Genomic DNA, 26,184 nt, shown 5'->3' with positions numbered 1-26,184 from the left:
TATTCTTACAGTTGATTTTAGAATGGATATCAAGTTGAAAAAACAATTAGTAAGTAATAGGTGACGTGTCAATGCAGACGGCCAGGAGTGGCTGTAATATTGACAGTTTGTGTAAATGTCCAGGCTAAACGTATTACATCGCGCACAAAAATACCAGATTTGAAAAAAACTGACTGGAACGAGGACGTTCTAAAAGAAGTTAATAGGTTCGTTTCCACTGATCAGACCGTCCTGTTTTTGTACTACGACGGCAGTGTACTTAAGGGCGATTCTCGAATTCCCAATGCGCGTTCCGGCTGGCTGGCGTGGTTCTATAAGTCGGCTGTGGACGAAGATGGAAATAAACTGTGGTTGGACGAAAACAACTTCGACGGAGTCGTCAGGTCGGGAATGTTCAAAGCCGCCATGGAAGAAACAATGATCATGCTCCTGGACTCTCTAGTCCATCCTTTTATATTTCACTGGCCGGACTGTATCCTTTGCATATTTACAAAGATATCGGTTAGGTTCATACGATACAAGTTTTAGCAGACACACTTTTGGCAAATCTGCCAATTAAGGGGATTGCATGCGGTCGCTTTTTTGACGTTTTCACCAAAAAGCCAGACAAAATTTCTCAGGATGTTCTGATTTTAATTCTGTATAGATATACGAGTTCTTTGGCGACTTCACTAGGTTTGTAGGAAACAGATTTTTTATTTTTTCTTTCATGTAAAAAAATTGAGTCTTTATTTTAGAAAAAATTGAAAATTTATTTTAATTAATTACAAGAAACTGACATTTTTAAATCAAAATCAGCTTTTAACATTACAGTAAATTTTCCAAAGAACTCGAATCCTTTTACAGAATTGAAATTGAACCATTCTATGTAGTTTATATTGTGTCTGGCTTTTTGGTCTAGAATAAACCAAAATGGCTTTCACTCATAGAAAATATTATTTAAATTAAAATTATTACCTTGAAACTTATACAAATTAACCGGTAAATTGATTGATATGGTCGACATTTATAAAAACCTTAGTTTTTCTTATGTATTGCCTATACTATACTCCTTAAAAATAGACCGTATGCAATCCCCTTAAATGAACGGCCAAAAACATTGAATGGTGGATATGTTTTTGGTTATGTCCTTGATAATACGGCATGCAATCAGTGACTCGCAATCCACATTCCATGGGCTGGTAATAATAACAGATTATCTTAGTTTATATTCTGAGAATAACCGGTAAAAAAAATGCAAAATTGAACTGTGGACCGGTTGCGCTAAATACACCAGACTCGGCCGACGCGCCTCATTTCGTGACACGAAAACGTGTCGCAAATTTTTGTACTTAGACCAAAAACGTATCCATACTAAAATATAAGAGTTCTCACCAAGGGGCTCAGTTACTCAGCCACGCTTGGTGAGAGCGGTACTTACGGAATAATAATATAAATTACACGGACAACGGTTTCGAGTAGACTGAAAGAGTATTTATTTTAAAAGAAGTACATAAATATGATTATTATAAGATCTATAACAAACTAGTTTTCCTGGTATAGATATATAGGTATTATTTACAAATTATATTTCAAATTAGTTTTTAAATATTGATTATACAATATATAACATGTGTCTTCTGTGGGCTATGATGGATTTATAAATTTACCCGTCGGGTTCACTTTGTTTCACATTTTAATGAAATAAAAACACTACCATTTTCATTAAATTTTTTGTACAGTATAAAATTATACAGTTGATTCTTTAACGAGTTTTTATAGCAGAAAAACATGACTTCTACAAACTTAACAAACATGCTATCTACGAATTGTGCCATTTCAGATATTTGAAATACTTGCCTAGTGAATTTGTTGCCGAAACATCGCCCATGAGTGAAACTACCATCAACGTCGTTGAAAGTGACTATTATTGGTTTTTAATTTTATTTTATTAGCAAGTAATCCAGCTGCTCTTAAACAGCAAAAAAAAAAAAGTTCCCAGGTTCGGCAGGGCAAGTTCGTAAACCATACCTAACCTAACTAGTAATATCTTATACATATATTCATTAAAGAATAATTAGTAAGATTTAACTTTAATGCTATTCCATAGATTCTTAATTTTAGATTAGTTAATATGTTTATAGTGTAAGTTAGGTGAGTTATATATAAAAAGGTTATATTCGATTTCTTTTAAAATTTGTAAGTAAATTAAAGAAAATATTTTTATAAAAAAGTATAGGTCGTCCATACTTTTTATTTGGATTTTGGATTATCAATATAATTTAGAATAAAAACAGCAGACTCAAAAATGTACGCTGAATTAGTTTGACTTATTATATTCTATTATTTTATCATGAATAAGTCACTATTGAATAAAAATGAAACGAAACATTGTGACCTCCTTTGAATTGCGGCCCGCGGCTACAGTCCATTCTAGCCCCCCCCCTTGATCCAGCCCTGCGTCTATAAAAAAAACGTAGCTCCAAAGAAACTTCACTCGATGTATAAAATAAACTACATTTTTGTGTACGTTCATATTTAGATGTTTTAAAAGAATTATACTCGGAAATACTGAACCGTTTAAGCGATACCCACCGAAACGCTACGAAGTGTGAGTTTTCCATGGAACACATTATCGATGAGTTTAATTACTGGCAGGAGAGATGTAAGTATATTATCAATAAGTACATGTTTTTATTGAACACTAGCTAAGTGTACTCGGTTTTGGTTGGCTTCCAATGAAAACAGTACCCCATCCGCTCCCCCTCCTCATTGTTTTTCTATCTTCATCCCATCTACATAGACATTGAGTCAGTAGTTTCAGAGATTACCCCGGACATAGAACTGGATTCGACACTAATATGAGCCATTTGCGATTATTTTTACATGTTACCAAGTTCCACCCCCTCCCGCCCATTTAAGGGTGCTTTCTTACCCCCGTGGTGTTTCCTTTCCAGAATCTAAATAATATATGTGCTAACTTAGATCGAAATAAGTACAGCTGTTTGGACCTATAAAGAATATACTTATAAATACACATTTTTATGTACATAAATATTATCTACTAATCGGATTTTTTTTTTCTAGTAACCGATTTTAGATATACAGTAGTCGTGTTGGAGTATAAAAGTATTTACGAATTGTTAACTATATTGGATAAAAATAGACCAGTCTCTTCGACAGCATTTAAGAGAATGATGGAAAAACTCACGGTAACTATAACATGTACATTGCATACACATTGTTCACTAAACGTGGATACCATAACCTTTTTACATTTTATAGCATTTCTAATTTCCTGGCTATCATCGCAAGTGATACATAATCTCGTTAGGAATATTTATCGCTATTATCTCATCGGTTTTTAGAACAAAAAATATTTGAATGTCGACCGAATTGCATTACATTTAATATTTTGTCTGATACGCAACTGTGTCCATAATATAGTTAATAGATCTCTGAAATAATTATTTTTGTAAACAATTCTGTCTAAATAATCTAATTTTAGGATAACGTGGTCTTGGTTTAATTCTATAAAACTTAAGTCTGATTATTGTAATAGTAACAAGTAATAAAATTATTTTTTTTTTTAATGCTTTCAGACGGGCTTGATCGAAGCCGAGTCAAATTTGAACTACCTGCAAGTGTTAATGAAATCCTGCACAGAACTGTATGCAATTATTTCACCAGATGAAATTTTATACATGTTGCCGGAAACATTCACTAAAATCATTTACATATTCGAGGAATCGCCGTACTACAACCGACCGTAAGTACCCTTACACGTCTAGGCATATGAATTTATAGACTTGAATTTAGCGCCAAATGTGTTCTAGATCCGACATGAACCGTCTTTGTGACTACCTTGGGAATCAGATTATTTTCATATGTCGCAGAACAATTGATATAAAAATACTATTTGAAGGCAACGTAGAAGCGACACTTGAGTCTGTGCACAAATGTATTAACTGCTGTAATCATTTTATCGAAATGTTCAAAGAGGTTCGAATTTACTTGTCTATTTAGGTATTTGGTTTTAACTTCGATACGGAGCTAAGAAGGTATTGGTTTTGCCGTGTATTTATTTTTTTTTTGTCGGAATCCACGATATATTTTAAACCACTTAACCAATTTCTTTATAATGCAAATCACGTTCATGTAATGGGGATGGGCCAAAACTTTAAAAAAGTTAAATATGGGTAACGACTATAATACATTTTAATAGGCAAACGATCAACCCTAATCGTATCCACCCTAATACTAAAAATACATGTACTAAAATTAAATTTTGTATTCTACCATCTGCAGATTTGCATCGAAACTTTTATTTGAATGTGTTTTATCACATAATTTCTATTGATCAGTGACTTACTCACTGTACTTTTTAGAACGATGTTTTTGCAGGCGGTCAGTGTACACCAATTCAAGTATAAAGGAAAAGTATGGATAAAAGCCAAAGCCGTGTATGCATTTTTGGAACGACTAAAAGATATTGAATACATATGCAAGGCAATGATGGTGTTCCAAAGGTATGTATTATATACTTGCCATAGTCGTGACTAGACTTTATCCACAGCGGCAGCCTAGCTAATGACCGGCGCTACCTTAATAAACCGAAAATAAAACCTTAAACTCAAGGCCGTATTTTTAAGGGGAGGGGTAAGTCTCTCCAAAAAAATTAAAAAAAAAGTGTATTATCTATTTACAATTAATATAGTATTATAAGTACCTACCTTTAAATTTAACTCCAGAAATATTAATTATCTATTAAACCACTTAGATACACATTAATCTAGTAATCTTCATTTTAAATAATCATAGAGTTGTAACCCAATTATGTAACATTAAACAAAAACTATTGTAATAGTTTTAAAAAAAAATTACGGTGTATTATGAATTACATAAATAACAAAATATATGATGTGTAAGTGTACTCAATAACAACGTTCTTTAAATAGTACAAAACATGAGTGACAATATAAAAAATAATAATAATAACAACACATAATATTTATAATAGTTTATGACATATTTCAAAGAACAAGTCTTCTTTTTGTCGAAACATTTTTAAAATCATTAATAACTTCGTCAACATTAATATTATTTATAAGTATATAAGAGTAATAATGCATTTAGTCTTTCTTGTGTCACTGCGTTTCTTAATTTTGTTTTGACTATGCCATTTTAAAAAAAAACTCCTATCACATCCACATCTGGTCACTGGTAAAACTATAAAACATTTAAGACAATCATGAAATGTCTAAAAAAATATCGAATCTTCTTCTACTACTAACCAATCAATCCACTTATATACATAATCTAATGATGTTCCTCAGGTGTTTCCTCAATACTATTTAAAAGATTAATTTCAACAAGAATCTCTTGAGTTTGAACATTTAGCAAATTATTTAGTATGTGTAAACAAGATGAATTGTTATTCGACTAGTTAATTAGTTGTCCAGTTATAGTTATAAATTTCTATGTTTCTTGTTTAAATCCATTATCAATTCCAGATAATAACACATCTAATAATGGAAAAATAACAATTAGTATTTCAATATTATTTCCCTTGTACATTTGTTTTGTATTAATAAATATACAATGAATTTCTTAATGAGTTTAATGAAGATCTTAAGGCGTTTATAAATAAAACAGCAGTAAGAAGTTTGAAGTTTGAAGCTTTTTAAGATAAATTTGGTCCACTGCTCTTAGCTCTCTCTTCAGGTATCAAACATTAGGAATTTATATCTTCTAACGTACTTAATAAAGCAATGTAATTATTTTTAATACTACCTCAGCGAAACAAGCCTATCTAGTTTGAGACATTGATTTCAACGTTTGTTTTTTAGCGTCATATACTTTGGCAAATCCTTGAAATGCTACATGTCGTATTGGACTTCCTTCGAAAAAAAAAAATAAATTTTACTATCCCAAGAAAATCAAAGACACATTTCTTTTCTTCACTATACTTTGCAGTAGTCAAATTCCCTTGGACTGAATGTATTGTACTTGATGTAATTTAAACGACTTTATTTAAATTGATGTATTTTTGATTATTCAAAAATGTGACTTAAAACATTTGCCACATGATAAAATAATACAACAGAAACAATATCAAATAACAGAGGCGAACCTTACCGTAGTCCGTTTACAGTATAGGTTTTTCCGAAGTCGGACGGGGTCTAGACCACGACTCTGGGCTATGTCTATGAACCGTACACTACGATAATTATCTACCGTCAATAGTTTTAAAAATAATTCATATAAATAGTAACAGTTACTCACAATCCACATACATATTATTATATTGCGATAACGATAAGGATTATAAATGGTCAGAGACAACAATTTGGCAACACTACCTCATTTTTTTAAACATATCTTTATAACAATACTTAAAAGGCATTAATTTTTTAAATAAAAGTTGCAAATTATTTGTTTTACAAATCGGGGTGACCGGCGACATTAAAAAATTGCAGGGATAGCTCAGGCATCCTAGGCTGCCACCGTAGACATGCCGTTTTTTAGAAATACATAACTTATTCTATTTCAATTCAATGTGTTCAATTCTATGTCATACAATGGATTTGTTACACAATCATGTGTAAACAAATTGTTTTAATAATACATATCGTTTGTATGTAAAATATTAAGAATAATACATTGAATATAATACCATATGTTTTTAGAATGAACATACAACAGCTTTACGTACCGAAACCAAAATTCTCATTTGTAAAAGGGTTTTATTTTGAAAAAATCGTGGAATCTATTGAATTGCGCTTCAACGATATTGTCAAAACTATTGAGAATGTCGTCAACACGATTTTTAATTTAAAAACGAGCGATTGGTTTCATCATATACAAATGTAAGATATATCAATTTTTCTGATTTTATATGTCATAACTAATATATATATATATATTTTTTTTTTTCTCTTTCATACAGTATAAGTTTTAGAGGTATATGCTAATTTACAGTTAGCCCGCCATCCCCAGAGGTGATCTTAATGGTTTTCTTGTTGACCGGGTATCCATCGTCAGAGATCTAGGTATCTACTTTTCGCCCATCCTCTTTTGACCACCATAAAAACGTTTCGATTGGCCCTTAAAGTGCTGGATTTTATCAAACGTTATACTTCCAACTTCTCCTCAAGCCTATGTCTTCGCATCCTTTATTTTAGCTTAGTACGTTCTATTCTTGAGTATAAAATCGTAGTTTGTCATCCATGCCTAGTGCGGGACCAGGTACGCATCGAGCGAGTTCAAAACCTATTTCTGGCCTTTGCTGCTTTCATTTTAAATATAGAAAATCCTCAACATGATTACATCCTTATCCGCTCAGCGCTCAATATTCCTACTTTAGTTTACAATCGTGAAAAGGCTGACATTTCTTTCATCTCAGCTCTCCTCAACGGCTCTCTCGATGCCGTCGATTTGCTCTCGTCTATCTCTTTCCGTGTTCCATCCCACTTTACTAGAAACTATTCCAATTCCAACTTTCCTCTCCACCATATTTTCTATGGGTGCAATAACCAATTACATAGAATGCTGCAATCGGTGAACCCAGCCTAGTCCTAGTCACTTTTATATATTAATTATTATTACTTTCATAATTTGAATCAAGTAAAATTCCTATGTATAATAATACGTGTAATCACTAATCTAGATTTCGAGATGATGTCCGTGATCTGTGTTCAGAAGTAGAACATTTATTAAGCGACGCGTTAAATGCTTCATGTAATATAGAAGATGCACTGTACGTTTTACAAACCTTACACTACTTCTCTAATTGGCCGCAGCTCCAATTGTGCATCCAACAGAAGACCAACGACATCTACAAAATGTTAACTGATAATATCACCACAGCGATGATGCTGATACCGAGTAACATTCATCACATTCCATCATTTTTGACAAAATATCCGGGAATATGCTGCATGAGTATAATTGATTTCAAAATGATTACAAATTTTAAGAATGTAAGTCAGTAGTATAATAATAAAAATAAAGATATATTGCATAACATTGTGAATTCTTTACAGTTCTTATTTAATCTATCTTTGAGAGTTAATTATAAAAAATATACGAATCGCAACAAACGTTTATTGACTTAACTTTGTGACAATATACAATCTTTGTACTGGTTGTGTTTGTCAATTGCCTATTTTCATAAAATAGGTACCTACATGCATCTTCGGTTAAAAATAACCAAATCATAAATTGTTAGGATTTCAGATATTTAAATAGAATTAAAAAAATAATAGAAATGATCGTTGGAGTAAATAATTTTAAGTACATTATAACATATAGATGTTGGTCGATCGACCATGGCTTGTGACGTGTCCGAGCGCAAAAATATTTCACAAAAACTACATAAAATACGTCGAGGTTTTTCACAACATGATGGAAACTATTTTTAAAATGTGGACTGATCAATTTTATGAAACCGACTTCGAAAAAAGACTGGACAAGCGACTGCTATCGGGAAGTAGAAAATCAAAATACCACTGGAGCTTCCAAATTAACTTGGACGAGTACTTTTAATTATAATATCTTTTAGAATGATTTACGCAACAGCATGATATACGATTGAATTTTTTTTAGAGATATGCGAGTGTTAATGAACGAAATCGAGTCCTGGTTATTGATAGAATTTCGAATGCCTTATATAGTCAACTATCTTGCGGATATGACACCAAAAATTAAAAACGTGTACAGGAACATCACGATGGCTATTAAAAGCTACGACTATTTTGTTGCCGGTAAATGAAACATAGATGATTTATACGAAAAGCGACCTTGCATTAAACGACTTTTGAAAATTCATCAGGTTTGTCTGAACATGAATTGCCACTATTTGGTGAAAAGATTCAAAGTTGTAACAAGATATTATCGCCGTTGGTGATACAGTATACTTGGCGTCACGCCGACTTCGTCGATACATATCTTATTAAATGCTATACCTTGTTGGAAACAGTTGAGTCACCATAAAGTAGCTTTATTCGTCGTTTAAGTTGACGCAACATGAAGGCATTGAAAATATATTTTTTAAACGGTTAGGTGGGAATGAGATGAAAGGTGGATAGCAGTGTTGAGCTGTAAAAATAAAAATGGGGGTAAGAAACAGCGAGGGGGGCCTATTTAACGTTAAGATAAGGTTGTCGATAGCTGAGATATTAGTGACCTCTCTTTGAATGTGAAAGGGGAAACTGGTAAAAAAGATACGACGATTAACATTTCATTTTATGCACTCAAATTAGAGTCAAAGTTTTGAAGACGATTATAAACGTTGTATAACAGAAATATTTAAAATATGCGAACAAATTGCGAATACTCCATTGTATACATTCCAAATGACACAAGCGATGGAAATTAATGAGTACATAGCGAAAGTTGATAAATATAGGTCAGTCTAATTGAGAATGCTATTGATAGCTTGCTTTGATATTGTGTAATCTAAGTACCGATTTTATTTATATTTTACATACCAGAAATTCGATAATGATACAAATCGTAGATAGCTACAACGAAATCGTCAGATACGGATCAATCGTATATGAAGGATTTGAAGACCATATTACTGATGTAAGTATTTACATAAAAATCAGCTTCGTGATCTGTTCAAATTATGTGATGTGTTAATCGAACAGTGTTTATACTTATAGTTCGCGTTATATTTTTACTGCAGGTCGTCGTTCACTGGGAAGAATTCGTCGGTCATATTGATATTTTAGTACGGGAATCATTAATATTAAACTCTAGGTGGTCAATGGAAAATATGTTAGAGCTGAGAATTGGCTATGGATTCGGACCTGTACCTATTTTTCAGATTCACGTCAGCATAGAAGGCCGTCGGGTACATTTCATAAGCTTATTAACAAATCAACGGTTTACAATTAATTCTAATATGTTCAATCACGTCGTTTTTAGATTAAATACGTCTCGGACTTAATGACATTAGCTATGTGTTCAATAAAATCATTGCCTAGTTTGGTTATTGCATTCAAATCTATACCGAGATTAAGTCAAACGTTTAAGACAACAAATGTGTTATCGCTACCGTACGGTTACGAAATAGCGGAAGACAAGATTTGCAACGATATACAACATAAAATAGAAATGTGTAAGTTTAGAACGAACCTGTAAAAATATGTTCCAAGATGTTTTTAAAAAAGTTTATGCAGTATTATATTTCTATGAATTACGTATGATTTATGTACTTACTTAAGAATTTTGTTTTAAATCGAGATTAGCTACACAACATGGCTTAAGAGAAATCAGGCAGTATATGTCCAGATTACTATCGTACAGCGATATTTGGATTGTAGACAAACCCACATTTTTCGAAAATTTTAGAAACAGCAAGCCTTCTGCAGAAAACTTTGACATAGAAATCACGCAGTAAGAAAAATTTAATTCCATCAGAGTTGTTGCACGCTTCCTTATAATAATTACCTATTCGATTGTATTAATTGTGGACGGGCTTCATTATTTTAGATACTTGAATTACATACAGGATATTAAAAAACTGCACACGGTATCTTCAGTTTCGTACTTTGTGATCCGTACAAGCCTTATGATCAAACAAATAATTTCGCATTGTCAACTTTGGATACATAGTTTTTCACAACTACTGTTGGAAATAACTGCAAAACTCATCGAAGGAATTTATGAATATACAAACGTCAACAGCATACGGTAAATTAAATGTAACTCTAATACTATTTCTTTCGCTCTATTCGAATTGTATTTTAGCGTAATGACACCACCAAAAACTATTTTTGAAATGGTCAGTTTTACTGAATATCGAAATAAATTAGTGTTGGAGTGCGCGATTAAAGAAAACGATTTTTGGATTATTGGGGATAATATAACCATTTTAGGTATGAGTCAACTCGTGTACGCTGTATAGTTTCAACAGTCTCGTATGTCACATTAATATAGATTAGGTATATTATGTTATAGAAAAACATAGTGTTGATATACCGGATATAATGAGAATAAGATACAATAATATGATGACAAATTGGAATGACTACAAAGCTGTGCTAGAATCAGCGGAAGCTATGTTAGAAGGAAAACGCGATGAGTTTTTAAACGTGCTTTTAAATAAACAAGAGGTTATAAAGCAGCAGTCGGACGATTTGTTACAACATTATTACGAAACGATGCCTACTACTTCAGACTGGAAGTCAGCTGGTAGTTACACAACAGCCACATCACTAAATACAGCTTGATATTATCTATTACATTAACTTACAGACGCGCTGGATTATATTGATGATTTGAAAAAAAAATTGGCATTATTGGAAGCAGCGGAAGAGCAATTAAAAGCAGATCTTGCTCTATTTGGTGTAAAATACGTACCATCATATGCATTACAAAAACTCAAAGAAGTAAAATTTCCAATATCTACGTTATAGTTGAAAGTGATATATAACTATAAATAATATGTTCTTCTTTATCAGGAATTAGCTACTTTAGAACTAGTATGGTCTACAATAAACGAATGGGACGTAGCTTGGGAAAGATATAAATATGGAAAATTTTGGGAGATTAAAGTGTCCGAAATGGAAATTACAGCACAATCATTATTTAAAAAGTTAAATCAATTGGTAAAGGAACTGAGAGAAAGAAAATGGGAAGTCTTAGAAACTACGAGAAACGCTGTGGACGCGTTTAGAAGAGTTTTGCCTTTAATAACTGATTTGAAAAACCCATCGATGAGAGCTAGACACTGGGACGAAGTGCGAAGAGTAATACAATCGTGAGTAAAATGTATGAAATAACCGTTAAAAATCAATTCAACAATCAAAATAATATCAATAGAGAATTTGACGAGACCGACGAAACGTTTACATTAGAAATGGTAATAGGAATGGGAATGCAAAACTTTGAAGATGAAATAAGTGAAATTTCAACCAGAGCGTCAATGGAAGCTAATATTGAGAATGTAAATTAAATAACGAATAATGTCGTCGAATCGATAGTAACGTTCTTAGTTATTTAATAGGCTTTACGGATAATAAGAGAAACTTGGGATAATATGAAGTTAAGTATAGAGCCATATAAGAATCAGATTTATCGTCTAAAAGCAGCTGATGACATAACGCAAGCTTTGGAGGATCAATTGGTACAGATATCTTCCATGAAAGGATCGAAGTATGTAGTTGTTACTACACACATGTATAGTTTTTATACAATAATAATATGGATAATTTTAGATACATATCTATATTTCTGGAAGAAGCCGACTATTGGGAAAAAGGGCTTGGTACAGTTATGGAAGTATTGGAAATGACACTCAACGTACAGAGGCTGTACATTTATTTAGAAGTAATACTTTTTTTACTTAGTATTGATCAGCAGTTGTATTTTTTCAATCGTATTATTTAGAACATATTTGTGGGTGATGACATTCGGGAAAAAATGCCAAATGAAACACGGGAATACGGTATTTTGACGTCAGAATGGAAAAAAATAACGTCGAAAATGTATCACGTCAAAAACGTTTTTAAAGCTTGTAATTCAAAATGTAAGTTTTATGTACTTATACATATTTTTTTTATTACTAAAAAAAATTATATCTGGTTATTTATTTTAGCGTTGCTCAAACATTTGAATACAATGAACGATCGTCTACAATCGATTCAAAGAGCTCTGGAAGTGTACATGGAAACCAAGCGTCATGTGTTTCCAAGGTTTTATTTTATATCCAATGACGATCTATTGGAGATTTTGGGAAATTCAAAGAATCCAGAAATGATACAGCCTCATTTGAAAAAATGTTTTGATAACATTACTAGAGTTAAAATGAATGTAAGCCTCTCAAAAGAAATGTGCTCGGTTGTTATTTTGAAATTTGTCTTGTTAATTACAGTCAGGCAGAGATCAATATTTCGAAGCTATCGGAATGTATTCTGACGATGGAGAGTATGTGCCTTGGGTCAAATCGGTTATGTGTGAAGGGCCCGTTGAATTTTGGCTAGTTGCAATAGGTAACCTAATAAATAATTTTAAATAAATTAAACCCTACAATGGGTATATATTTAACAGAAAGTGCTATGCGAGCTTCATTGAAAAGCATGTTCAAAGAAGTTAAATTATCATTATTGAAAAACTTGAAAAATCGTGACGTTTGGATATTAAATTGGCCGGGCCAGCTGTGTATCACTGCGTCTCAAGTAATTTTCTTACCACTTTCTAACATAATATAATAGTAATCAGAACGGTTGATTCCTGCAGTATGTAAAAGAATTGACGCTTATATTGTGTCTTATTGCAGATACAATGGACGACCGACTGTACGCGGGCGTTGATAATGTGTAAACAGATTGAGAACAAGTTACCGTTAAAAAAAATCCGTAAAAAACAGAAAAAAGTGCTGTCAAAGTTTTCCGACGCAATCAGAGGCAACCTACCGAAAACCGCAAGGTTAAAGGTGGTGGCTTTGGTCACTATAGAAATTCACGCTAGAGACGTGATCGAAAAAATGTATAAGAACAGTGCGTACTATTCGGTTGTTTAACAATTGTTTTTGCCGGGTTGCAAGAACGTTCATTTAATGATTAATAAAATCTGAAACGTAAAATCGAGATCAATTTTAAATAGTTTTTAAAATCTCATGCAATCCGGTAATTAAATAAAAACTATAACTCGTACGGCTACCATACTATGTGATAATGTAGACTGTATGGATGTGACGGCGTTTGAATGGATGTCTCAGTTGAGATTTTATTGGGACAAGAAAATCAGTGACATAGTCATTCGGCAAACCAACACGAGACAATTGTATGGATACGAATACCTGGGAAACTCAGGTAGGTTGGTGATCACGCCGCTAACCGACAGGTGTTACATCACGTTGACCACGGCCCTGCACTTGTTCCGAGGAGGCAGTCCTAAAGGACCTGCGGGTACGGGCAAAACTGAAACGGTCAAAGATTTGGGAAAAAACCTTGCCTACTATGTCATTGTCATCAATTGTTCCGAAGGACACGACTACATGAGCATGGGTCGTAACTTCTCCGGTAATAATCTTTCTTTTACTATTCTCTCCTTTCTGGTTTTTATATTACTTAATTTTTATACGTTTTTCCGCAGGTCTCGCTCAACAGGGCGCGTGGGGATGCTTCGACGAGTTCAACCGTATCAACATTGAAGTGTTGTCCGTAGTCGCACAACAAATATTATCCATTTTCTCAGCGCTCGCCGCCAACAAGACGTCTTTTGTGTTCGAAAGAAATGAAATTAGATTGATATCCACTTGCGGTATATTCATCACGATGAATCCCGGATATGCTGGACGAACGGAGCTGCCCGACAATCTCAAGTCAATGTTTCGCGCTATTTCTATGATGGTGCCGGACAGTAAACTTATCGCCGAGATTATGTTGTTCGGCGAAGGTTTTAAGGACACCCGAAATCTAGCCAACAAGGTGTTTGTTTTGTTTTCTCTGTGCAAACAGCAGCTCAGTAAACAAGACCATTATGAGTTTGGGCTCCGGGGCATGGTTGCTTTGTTACGGTACTCGGGTCAATGCAGACGCCTCTATTCTCATTTGCCGAACGAAGAAGTAATATTACATATTATTGTTTTTTAATGTATAAATTGAGAATGCTTGCTTGACGTTCTACAACTACTAGGTACTACTATTGGCAATGCAAAATATGAATCTTGCAAAGCTTACCCAGGAAGACTTGCCGCTCTTCATGGGTATAACCAACGACTTGTTTATCAATATTATTTTGCCGCCAGTAAAAAACGACATATTGATTGACGCCATAACTACATGCATGGTTAAACGTAATCTTCAGCCGTCGAAAGCTGCGATTGCGAAAATCGTTCAGCTCTATGAAACACAAAATTCAAGACACTCGGTTATGGTCTTAGGACAAACGGGGGCAGCCAAAAGCACTACTTGGAAAATATTAAGAGATGCCTCGGCTCTTTTAAAGAAGAATGATGTTAGCGGATTTGAAGTGGTTATTGTAAGTATACAATATAGGTGAATAATAATGACAATAATCATCATTATCATGTGGCTTAACACGCCTCGAATTCGCTGTGTCAGAGAAAAATAATAATAATATACAAATTAAATAAATAACAATAATATTCTAGACGTGATACAGGATACTTAAATTGTTATAATGTGTTGTTTGAAATGTTTTAGTTTAAACACTCATTTAAATAACAAGCTGATTAACAATAACCGTATTTTAATTAAGTTATTTCTTTCTAAATTCGGTTTTGAATAACAATTATTTTTAAAACTAATTTGTCTATATAAATGTCTGCTATACCTTATATGTAAAGCATTTATATACATTTTGTAATTTAGAAAATTTAGAAATTTATGTCCATAAGTGTTTTGTATCGTATACTTTATGTCTTTTTCACATATATCTATAACCAGGAATATCCTATGAATCCGAAAGCGCTTTCTTTGGGAGAGTTATATGGTGAGAATAATTTAGCCACTCAAGAATGGATGGATGGCGTATTATCGTCAATTATGCGTAAAGTCTGCTCAGGTAATATAAATTATTTATTTCTATTTTAAACATGTGTTTCGATCATCAGGTGTCTAGTTATAATTATTTTATTTCGTCTATATTTAATACAAATTAATTCATCGGGTGTTGTGCTTAAAGATAGTTCAATTGAAAAAAAATGGATACTTTTTGATGGACCTGTCGACGCCGTATGGATCGAGAACATGAATTCTGTAATGGACGATAATAAGGTGCTGACACTCATCAACAGTGAACGTATTACAATGCCGCAACAGGTTAATACCAAAAGAAGACATAAATCAATCAAATGAGTGTTTCTTTATAGCTTCATAATCTATCGTATAGGTTTCACTTTTGTTCGAAGTTGAAGATCTGGCGGTAGCATCACCAGCGACCGTTTCCAGATGCGGTATTGTGTTTAATGATTATAACGATTTTGGCTGGAAGCTATATGTAGATTCGTGGTTAAGCCTTTGTAATTTCGAACCATATAGAATGGCGGTGTGTTATTCAAACATAAATCAGTTATTTAACGTAGGTAATTGTTATTAATGATTGTTTTTGTCTAGATGAAAATTCATTTCGATAACTACATAGACAATATTTTGGTGTTTAAAAAAATGCACTGTACAGAAACAGTGACGATACCCGAATTGAGTTTGGTTATGTCTTGTTGTAAACTTTTGGAATGTTTCACTTTTGAGGATGTGGCCGTTAGAATTCCAAAAGACTACGACGAGGATAAATACATGTTCCTCACGAAAATATGGTTTCTATTTTGGTAAGTAAATACCATGATGTGTTAAAGCATAGTTCATTTGAATGCGACCCAACAAACTACAACGATTTGTTTCAGCATGCTGTGGTCAGTATGCGCTGGAGTGAATGAAAATGGACGCAAAAAAATCGACATCTACATCAGAGAGTTGGAAAGAGTATTTCCAGTAAGAGATACAGTTTACCATTATTATGTGGATACCAATTTCAGCAGGTTAAATCATTGGGAAGACAGATTACCTTCTCATTGGACATACGACTCAGAGTCAGTACTGGATTTTATTAAAACCTTTATTTATATTTGTATTTCATTTCAACATTTGTTTCTTTTTAGCGCTCCGTTTTTTAAGATAATCGTACCTACAGTTGACACCGTCCGGTATAACTACTTGACTGAAGCCTATTTAAGCAAAAAACAACCTGTCCTCTTAGTAGGTCCTGTGGGAACCGGAAAAACGTCGACTGCTCAAAAAGCTTTGGAGTCGTTGAATAAAAATACATTTTCGTTTTTAACGATTAACATGTCTGCTCAGACTACGTCTAACAATGTGCAAGAGGCCATTGAAGGACGGTTGGAAAAAAGGACTAAGGAGCTATACGCGCCTATGGCTGGTATGCAAAAGTGGTTTCGATAAAATGTTTTGCTGTATTATAATAAAACCAATCGACATTGTTGTGGATTTCAGGTAAAACCATGATAACGTTTTTGGATGACATGAATATGCCCGCTAAAGAAGTTTATGGAGCTCAACCACCTCTGGAATTGATCAGGCAATGGATCGATTACGAGTTCTGGTACGACCGACAGAAACAAACGATTAAATACGTTAAAAAAATGTTATTGATCGGCGCTATGGGACCTCCGGGTGGCGGCAGAAATACTATTAGTAATCGTTTGATGAGTAGTTTCAGCATCATCAACTTAACGTTCCCAGAAGAATCTCAAATATTTCGAATTTATGGTCTTATGTTACAACAACACTTAAAGGATTTCAATGAGGACGTATTTGACTCGAGTACACAAACATTTCGTTTACACTATATTTTCCTCTACATTCATGTGTAGGGGTGTTTTATTTTGTATGTATTATTGGTATTAGGAGAAGGATTGACTACAATGACGGTCGACTTGTACAGTAACGTTGTTTCAAGTATGTTACCTACGCCAGCAAAAATGCATTATCTCTTCAACTTGCGAGATATATCTAAGGTTTACGTAGAAGCTGTTTCTTATGACTGATAATTTATCATCATAATATGAATCATTAATGATCTCACATTAAAAAAATATTAAGTTTAGGTGTTTCAAGGTTTACTGCGAAGCAGCACTGATTTCCAAAACGCTAAGGCTTCTATTTTACGACTATGGTGTCACGAAGTATTTCGGGTCTTCAGCGACCGCTTGGTTGACATTAAGTAAATATTAATAAGTTCTTATATTCGTTTTTATTAAAATAAATGAACGCCCGTAATTTTATTCAGTGACCGAGAATGGTTTTCAGACCAAGTCAACAATCAGCTTGGCAAAAATTTTGACTTGACTTACCGTAGCCTGTGCAGTTCTGATAATAATCCGATATTCTGTGACTTTCTGAACAAGTATGTACTTTACGAAGAAGTGCTTGACGAGAAGGTACTGCACAGTTACATATACAGCAGACTGGATGAATACAACGCCAGTTTTGGGGTAATACCGATGAACCTCGTATTGTTCAGAGACGCCATCGATCACGTCTGCCGTATAGCCAGAGTTATTTCGCAGCCTAGAGGCTATATGCTCATCGTTGGCATTGGTAGGACGCATTTGCTATGCACATATAAAACTAGATAGCTGAGTTCTCAACTCTCAAAGTATCTAAATCGTATTGTTAACAGGTGGTTCAGGAAGATCGTCACTCGCGAGACTAGCCACTTGGCTGTGCAATTACAACATGTTTACTATTGAGTTGACTAAATCGTACGGCACTATGGAATTCAAGGAAGACCTAAAAGCCCTCTATGCACTTACTGGGGTTAAAGATCAGCCGACTACATTTTTATTTAACGATACTCAAATAGCTAACGAATCGTTTTTGGAGATAATCAATAACATATTAAGTACAGGAGAAGTATCGAAACTGTACAAAGGAGACGAATTCGAAGAAGTAAAGCCTTACATTATAGCTATTATTTATCTAAAGAACTTGACACTCATTCGTACGTATTTACATAATAATTGTTGTGTTTTAGATTAAATCCTCTCTGACAGATATTGCAAAAAGATCTGGAGTACTTGAAACCGCTGAAGCAATTTATTCTTTTTTTATAGAAAGAGTTAGAAATAACTTGCACATTGTTCTTTGCTTAAGTCCAATAGGAAACGAATTCCGGTCTGTACACTTAGTATTATTACATTGCTGTTATAATCGTTTACCAAGACCTTTATTAATTTATACATTTATAGAGTGCGATTACGGCAATACCCGTCGCTGATCAATTGTACAACCATCGATTGGTTTTTGGATTGGCCAAAAGAAGCTTTACTTGAGGTGGCAGCCAATTCGTTAATCACATTAGATATTTTAAAAACAATCACAGGAGAACCAAGGGTATAATAAGTTTATAATTTAACTAAAAAAAAAAAAATGCCCATACTAAACACGTCAGTATTTCCGTGTAATATTTACTTATATGTGATTCCAGGTCTACGACATAGAAAATGTTACTTTAACGCAGGTATATTGAATATGCGTTAATAAATATGATCAAAATATTATTAATAGGATGTATGTATAGGAGGAGTTGAGAGTCTGTATTGCAGATATTTTTGCCACGATTCATCAATCTGTGGTTGATTGTTCTACTCGAATGATACTTGAAATGAAACGCTACAACTATGTAACTCCTACAAATTTTTTGGAATTAGTGTCCGGATATAAAGAGTACTAGTTAATGTTGTTACTATACTTATTTCTTCATTATACCAATCGTTTGTTTCTAGGACTTTAGATTCTAAACGTATCGAAATAGCAAGTTCAGCAAATAAATTAAGAAATGGTTTGTATAAAATCGATGATACTAGCAACAAAGTTGCTGGTATGACAGAAGAATTAGGAAAAGCCACCAAACTAGTTAATCAGTACGCTAAAGAGTGTGATAAGTTTCTTGTTATAATTTACAACCAAACGTTAGAGGCTGATAAGCAAAAAGCGGAAGTGGCGGAACAGAGTATTAAAATCAAAGAAGATGAAATTATTTGTCAAGGTTTATATGATCAGGCTCTAGCTGATTTAAAATTAGCAATGCCGGCTTTAGAAGAAGCGATGGATGTAAATTATATAATGCAATATTAATTGTTTTACAACTATAAACTTACCGAACAATTTTAGGCTTTAAATTCACTCAACAAAAAAGATCTTTCTGAAGTTAAATCTTTTTCGAGACCTCCAGAAAGAGTAAAATTAGTATTAGAGGCTGTTATGACATTAAAGCAGTCGGAACCTAGTTGGGCTGAAGCAAAGAGGCAACTAGGAGATCCGAATTTTTTAAATCAAGTACTATAATTTTTATGTGATTTTATAAAATATTATGTTTATATTCCGTATTTGTTAACTTATAATTTTACTGTTGATTTTTAGCTGAAAGATTTCGATAAAGACCATATACCTGAAAAGGTCCTTAAAAAAATAGCGGTATTTACAAGAAATCCTGAGTTTGATCCTATTAAAGTAGGCGCTCAGTCTTTAGCTGCAAAATCTTTAGCTATGTGGGTCATTGCTATTGAAAAATATGCAAAAATTTACAAGTAAACTGTTTTTAATACATTAAATTAGGTAAGAATATGTACTAAGTAAATTATATACTAGAATTGTTGCGCCGAAAAAAGAACTAGCAGACAACGCTATGGCATCTCTTAAAGAAAAACAATTAGCTCTTTATACGGCAGAGCAGAAACTTTTGCAACTGAAAATTCTTCTAGACAAACTTCAAGCGGATTACGCCGAAAAAATGATAGAAAAAGAAGAACTCGTCAAAAAAGTAAACCAAACTGCCATATAAGTCTGTACACCGTTAAAATATACGTTTTCATAGGCCGAGGAATTAAGGCGGAATCTCGAGAGAGCTGCTACGCTTATTGACAGATTATCTGACGAAAGAGAACGATGGACTAGAACCGTAAAACAACTCGACATAGACTTTGACTATTTGCCAGGAGACTGTCTGATAAGCACGGCATTTGTTTCTTACATGGGACCCTTCGTGTCCAAATATAGAGAGTCCCTCATGGAATTATGGGTCACATCGGTCAGGGAAATGACTATACCGTGTGATCCGGAATACCAAGTCATTGAGTTTTTGTCCGATCCAGCAATTATTAGGACATGGAACATAAATGGGTTGCCAAATGATGCATTCAGTACAGAAAACGGTATTATTATCAGTAGGGGTTCCCGTTGGCCGTTGGTCATAGACCCACAGTGTCAAGCACTAAAATGGATTAAAAACATGGAAGCTGAGAACGAATTGAAGGTCATTGATTTCGGTGTACCAAACTATATTCACATACTAGAAGACGCGTTGCAGAACGGATTTCCCGCGTTGTTGCAAATTGCCTCGGAAACTGTTGACCCTGCGGTAATGCCAGTTTTGGCCAAAGCACTGGTAAAAGAAAGTAAGTCAATATTTTACCTGGATTAAAATGTAGAAATATGAGCAATAGAATTTACAGTAATATTAATAGTTGAATAATTATTTCAGACGACAAGATCTTTATAAAAATGGGCGATAAACTTTTAATGTACAATGAACGGTTTAGATTTTTCATCACGACCAAAATGAGAAATCCTCATTATCCACCTGAAATTTCTACACTAGCGACTGTTGTCAACTTTGCTATAAAAGAGGAAGGTCTCGAAGACCAGCTACTCGGGAACGTCGTCAGAATAGAAAAACCAGCGTTAGAAAAACTTAAAGATAGTTTAATTATAAATATCGACACTGGAAAAAGAACATTGGTCGAACTGGAGGACGAATTGTTGAGATTGTTAAACGAGAGTGAAGGTTCGCTGTTAGAAAACGAAGAATTATTCGAAACTTTAGAATCCTCAAAAAAAACCTCAGCCGCAGTTGGTAAACAACTACAGAGTGCATTAGTGACACAGGCCGATATTGACATTGCTCGCGAGGTAACATCATAATTTAAATTGAAAAAAAAATCTTTTGTTACACCTGTACACAATCGAAATAATAAGTTAGTAAAATACATTGCAAATTCTTATTAAAAAAAACCTCGGTTTTTCGGGCCTAGCTAGGGAGCCCTATCCTTTATTACCATTTTCGCACTTCAAGGGGAGTATGTCAAATATAGAATATGATGATGATTATTGTTATTTCCTCTCAGTTATCTTAAATAAAATATTCTTGTGCGTTTTCAAACTGTACGTGAAATGAAAGCTAAGATAAATCTCAGCTCGTTGTAAAAGTTCCCTGCATTCGTCGCTAACGGTGCGTAGTCTGATCGCTAATGTTGGTGATTTCAGATTTTCAAATCTGGTGAATGTTCATTCCTCAAATCAGATAGAGTTTATTGATTTTCTCGATGTTCATAGTTTAATAGTTAGAACCTAACTATTTCAAATATATCCTAAAACAGACCCAGCACCCATCTAATTTTTTAATTTCGTGTTACTTATCGGAAAATTATTCATCGCAAAACCATATGCTAAAAAACATTTTAATATAGTGTTTTTTATTATTTTAGAATGCCTTATCCTGCTTTACCATTTTCGATGATATTATATGTCAGTTCTATTTTTTTAGGGTTACAGACCTTGTGCCAATCGAGCTTCTACGTTGTTTTTCATTCTTAATGACCTGAGTCAGATTGACCCAATGTATCAATTTTCACTGGATTCGTATGTGACATTGTTTGAAAACTCAATAAGGAAAAGCGAGAAATGTGATTTTTTCAATCTCAGAATAAATTACTTAAATGTCTATCACACGTATGCAGTATACAGAAACACGTGTCGTGGACTATTTGAACATCACAAGCTGTTGTTTTCTTTTCAAATATGCGTTAAAATATTATTGGGCAAAGGCCAGTTATCTAGAACAGAATTTGACTTTCTTCTAAAGGGTGGTATAGTGTTGAACAGAGAGGAACAGGCAGAAAATCCATGTGCCGGTATGTATACAATAATGCAGGGTTTTATATACATTTATTTACAGATCATTTTCGTTGAACGAGAGAACTCTCGCGGTGCATCGACCAAAAATGGATCTTTCCTCATCACACCTCATCTACACCTCTATTTTTTGCTTATATGACAGTAAAGGGGATTTGGGTACCGGTCGGCTGCATTGTTCACCATTAATGTGCAGTAGTCGTGCGTTCTCTCGTTGAACATAGAAAAATCACTCTTCATTGCCTTAATATCGGATTTCATTGTATTTAAGTAAAACTCTTAACCTAAAATATGTTTTGGTGTTATGCGAGTGTATCTAATACCAATAAATATACAAATGTGGCGCTCAATATACGTAAATATACTTAAGATAAAATTAAACTGTGTTTCGGTATTATTATTTATTGCGACAATCCATTGAATGTATCAATTTTGTTGTGCTATTCGTTAAAGTGTTTTACTAAATTCATAATAAATTATTTTATTTATAATGCAAATAAATATGATTTATTTGGTTATGCTTAGCTTGGCTACCACTACCAAGCTGGGACAATATTACTGAGTTGGATAAATTGCCTGGTTTCCACGGTATTGGAAAATCATTTGAACAGTTTTCTCGCGAATGGAAAGAATGGTATATGTCCCCTGAACCAGAAAACATGAATCTCGTAGGTAAGTATTGTCAATTAGTACAATAGTTATACAAGCCTTTTAATTGTGGCAATTAACTAATAGGTCAATGGAAAGATATATGTACTCCATTTCAACAAATGTTGTTAGTGAGAAGCTTAAGGCTGGATAGATTATCGTTCTCGATTTCGAAATTTATCGTAGAAAACCTTGGTCCCAAATTTGTAGAACCTCCAGTGTTAGACATTAAAAGCGTTCTAGAAGACTCAAGTAACAAAACTCCATTAATATTTGTTTTGTCTCCTGGTGTCGATCCAACAAACATGTTGATCGGCCTTGCTGCAAGTTATAATATGAAAGAAAAGTTTCAAACACTCTCATTGGGTCAAGGCCAAGCACCAATTGCTACAGCGTAAAAATAATATTTTGATAATATTTTGTTTGTGTTAACTTTATTATAAGGTTCGTTTATAACAGTTTAATCGACATTGGACAACGAGAAGGACATTGGGTATTCCTTGCTAATTGTCATCTATCACTTTCGTGGATGCCACATTTAGATAAAATAGTTGACGTAATGCAAGATGGAAAGAGCCACACAAATTTCAGATTATGGTTAAGCTCAAGTCCACATCCAGATTTTCCTATAGCCATATTACAGAGTGCTATTAAGATGACAACTGAACCGCCTAAGGTTTATAAAATAAAAGTTACATAACTAAGTCCACGCAAACTGTATGTTTTATTTGGTTTAGGGATTAAAAGCAAACATGACACGCTTGTATCAAAATATTAGCGAATCCGACTTTACTCGATGTCATTCTCAAGAAAAATATAAAAAATTATTATTTGCACTTTGCTTTTTCCATTCAGTGCTCGTTGAAAGAAAAAAATTTAAAAATCTCGGATGGAACGTTGTGTATAGTTTTAACGACTCTGATTTCGAGGTAAACAATAATACATAAGATTATACGATTAACGTATTATATTTTAAGTCGTTTGGCATTGACGAAACAAAAATATCGCAATAAGGTGTCAGAAAATTTGCTTTCGATTTATTTGGACGAATACGAAGACACCCCGTGGGATGCATTAAAATACCTCATCGCAGGGATTTGTTATGGCGGACACGTGACCGATGATTGGGACAGAAGATTATTAGACACTTATATCAATCAGTATTTTAACGAGGAATCTATCAACACTCCATTTTACAGGCATAGCTTATTGTTTTTTAATTAATGTGTTTATTGCTTATTTGTATATGTCAGATGTGTAAAGGAATTTTTTTTCTATTAATTATTGTAGATTGTCTTCGCTGGTAATGTATTATATTCCACGAGATGGAGATGTCCAGTCATACAGAGATTATATATCAACCTTGCCGGTCGTGGATAGCCCGCAAGCGTTTGGACAGCATCCGAATTCTGATATGGCATCCTTGATGGGAGAAAACCGTATATTCTGCGAAACTCTTATGGCCCTGCAAGGGCCATCTTCAGGTGGAGGCGAAGAGTATAAAGAAGAAAAAGTATTAAATCTACTATCTAAAATTTTGCATAAGATACCAGAAATTATTGACTATGACACGACAGTCAAGAACATAGGGACCAAAAGGAATCCACTGGATGTTGTGCTTTTGCAGGAGGTATGATTAACAGAATCGAATTATCCATTGGAGTAATTTAGAAACTATTATTTATACATCTAATACTGTTGATTGATATTTAGATATTACGCTACAATATTTTGTTGAACAACATTAAGTCATCCTTAGTAAATTTAAGAAAAGGTATCAAAGGTCTCGTAGTTATATCGCCAGATCTCGAAGAAGTGTTTCAGTGCATAGACGAGGGCAGAGTTCCTAGCCAATGGCTCAAAGGTTTAAGCCGCCAGACGTTAGGACATTCAGTAGTACCTAATTTATATATATTTATAATTTTTTTTAGCGTATCCATCGTTAATGAATTTGGGTGCTTGGACGCAAGATTTAATTGAGAGGGTTAGTTACTTTACAATTTGGGCGAACACTGTTCGTCCGCCGGTTCTATTTTGGCTCGGAGCTTACACTTTTCCCACCGGATTTCTGACTGCCGTATTACAAGTATGTGTATATAAACGACTAAATTAGTTACAATATATTATCTTATTGTGTACTGTACAGATTGAATCGCGAAGTACGTCCGTTCCAATAGATTTACTCGTTTGGGATTTTACACCAATCCCTATACCTCCAAAAGACATAGTTATGCCGCCGAACGTAAGCAATCAATGGTATAGCTGACGATAATCCGAGGTAAATAATCGTATATGTTTATTAGGAGGGCGTATACGTGCGCAGTCTTTACTTGGAAGGTGCTAACTGGGATCATAAAGCATCCTGCTTGTGTGAACCTAATCCGTTACAGTTGATCGCTAAATTACCAGTCATACAGTTCAGACCTGTTAAAAGCGTCAGAAGAAAAGCAAGAAGTAGTTACCTTTTCAAAATAGCAACCACATTAAACTATATCTACAATATTGTTTATACCTCTTTCATAGGTTTTTATTTATGCCCGGTGTATTACTACCCCCAAAGATGTGGAGTACAAGGAAGAGATGCTTTCGTAGTCGGTTTGTATTTGAAAAGTGGAGAAGAACCACCAGACCATTGGATAAAACGAGCGACAGCAGTTTTACTTAATCTATCAAATTAAACTTTGGACATTGAATTCACATTTATATTTCATTCATTTTTTCTTATTGCTATTGTTAGAAATATAAACATTTTATAGTTAAACGTACATGTTGTACACATGTCATTCATTTCCAAAAAATAATTTTATCAGGTGACGTGAATTACTGTTGCTAATTCACTGGCTTCATTCATGCCCAACCAAAATGCTAATATTTTGTAAAGCTACCTAATCAATCAATTTTTGAAGTCAAAATCAGTCAGGAATAATTAAGCTCAAAATTATGATATTTGGATTATGTTTTTTTTTTTCAAAATGTATTATATTTTCCAGGGGTTCGGAACTAATTCCGGAACATGTTCCTTCATGACTCCCTGTTGCAATCGTTCCGAAGCAAATGCCCGGAACTCGTTCCTCAATATATTTGTTCCGGA

At 33.8% G+C, this 26,184-nt stretch overlaps 1 protein-coding gene across 1 annotated transcript; it reads left to right on the top strand.

Annotated features, from left to right (window-relative positions):
* The first annotated feature begins 22 nt into the window (after nt 1-22).
* LOC126840062 (dynein axonemal heavy chain 2) lies at nt 23-25,771 on the top strand. Its single transcript, XM_050575551.1, has 66 exons — nt 23-49; nt 124-383; nt 1,823-1,899; nt 2,522-2,590; nt 3,067-3,191; nt 3,582-3,748; nt 3,816-3,981; nt 4,384-4,508; nt 6,669-6,848; nt 7,649-7,961; nt 8,293-8,516; nt 8,587-8,744; nt 8,813-8,891; nt 9,474-9,567; nt 9,671-9,838; nt 9,913-10,105; nt 10,236-10,383; nt 10,480-10,680; nt 10,738-10,865; nt 10,948-11,181; nt 11,245-11,378; nt 11,451-11,749; nt 11,812-11,935; nt 11,996-12,144; nt 12,207-12,318; nt 12,379-12,517; nt 12,587-12,801; nt 12,863-12,980; nt 13,039-13,166; nt 13,268-13,487; nt 13,671-14,012; nt 14,086-14,558; nt 14,629-14,973; nt 15,402-15,519; nt 15,640-15,776; nt 15,847-16,002; nt 16,071-16,282; nt 16,358-16,543; nt 16,613-16,890; nt 16,965-17,294; nt 17,379-17,488; nt 17,579-17,694; nt 17,761-18,071; nt 18,154-18,422; nt 18,508-18,647; nt 18,722-18,866; nt 18,961-18,993; nt 19,054-19,199; nt 19,259-19,586; nt 19,647-19,811; nt 19,896-20,062; nt 20,124-20,295; nt 20,350-20,929; nt 21,016-21,443; nt 22,078-22,438; nt 22,971-23,117; nt 23,181-23,487; nt 23,553-23,769; nt 23,831-24,022; nt 24,108-24,292; nt 24,384-24,723; nt 24,807-24,957; nt 25,025-25,179; nt 25,240-25,335; nt 25,397-25,547; nt 25,617-25,771. The coding sequence occupies exons 1-66, from the start codon at nt 23-25 to the stop codon at nt 25,769-25,771; spliced, it is 12,918 nt and encodes a 4,305-aa protein (XP_050431508.1).
* The last annotated feature ends 413 nt before the right edge of the window (nt 25,772-26,184 follow it).

This window comes from Adelges cooleyi, unplaced genomic scaffold, assembly GCF_023614345.1.
Source record: "Adelges cooleyi isolate 19-005CV unplaced genomic scaffold, UGA_ACOO_1.1 ACOO_flye_CR_arks_rails_tigmint_CR_PRNA_34, whole genome shotgun sequence".
In the NCBI taxonomy this organism is placed as follows: Eukaryota; Metazoa; Arthropoda; class Insecta; order Hemiptera; family Adelgidae; genus Adelges; species Adelges cooleyi.
This window is presented reverse-complemented; position numbering and strand designations above follow the sequence as displayed.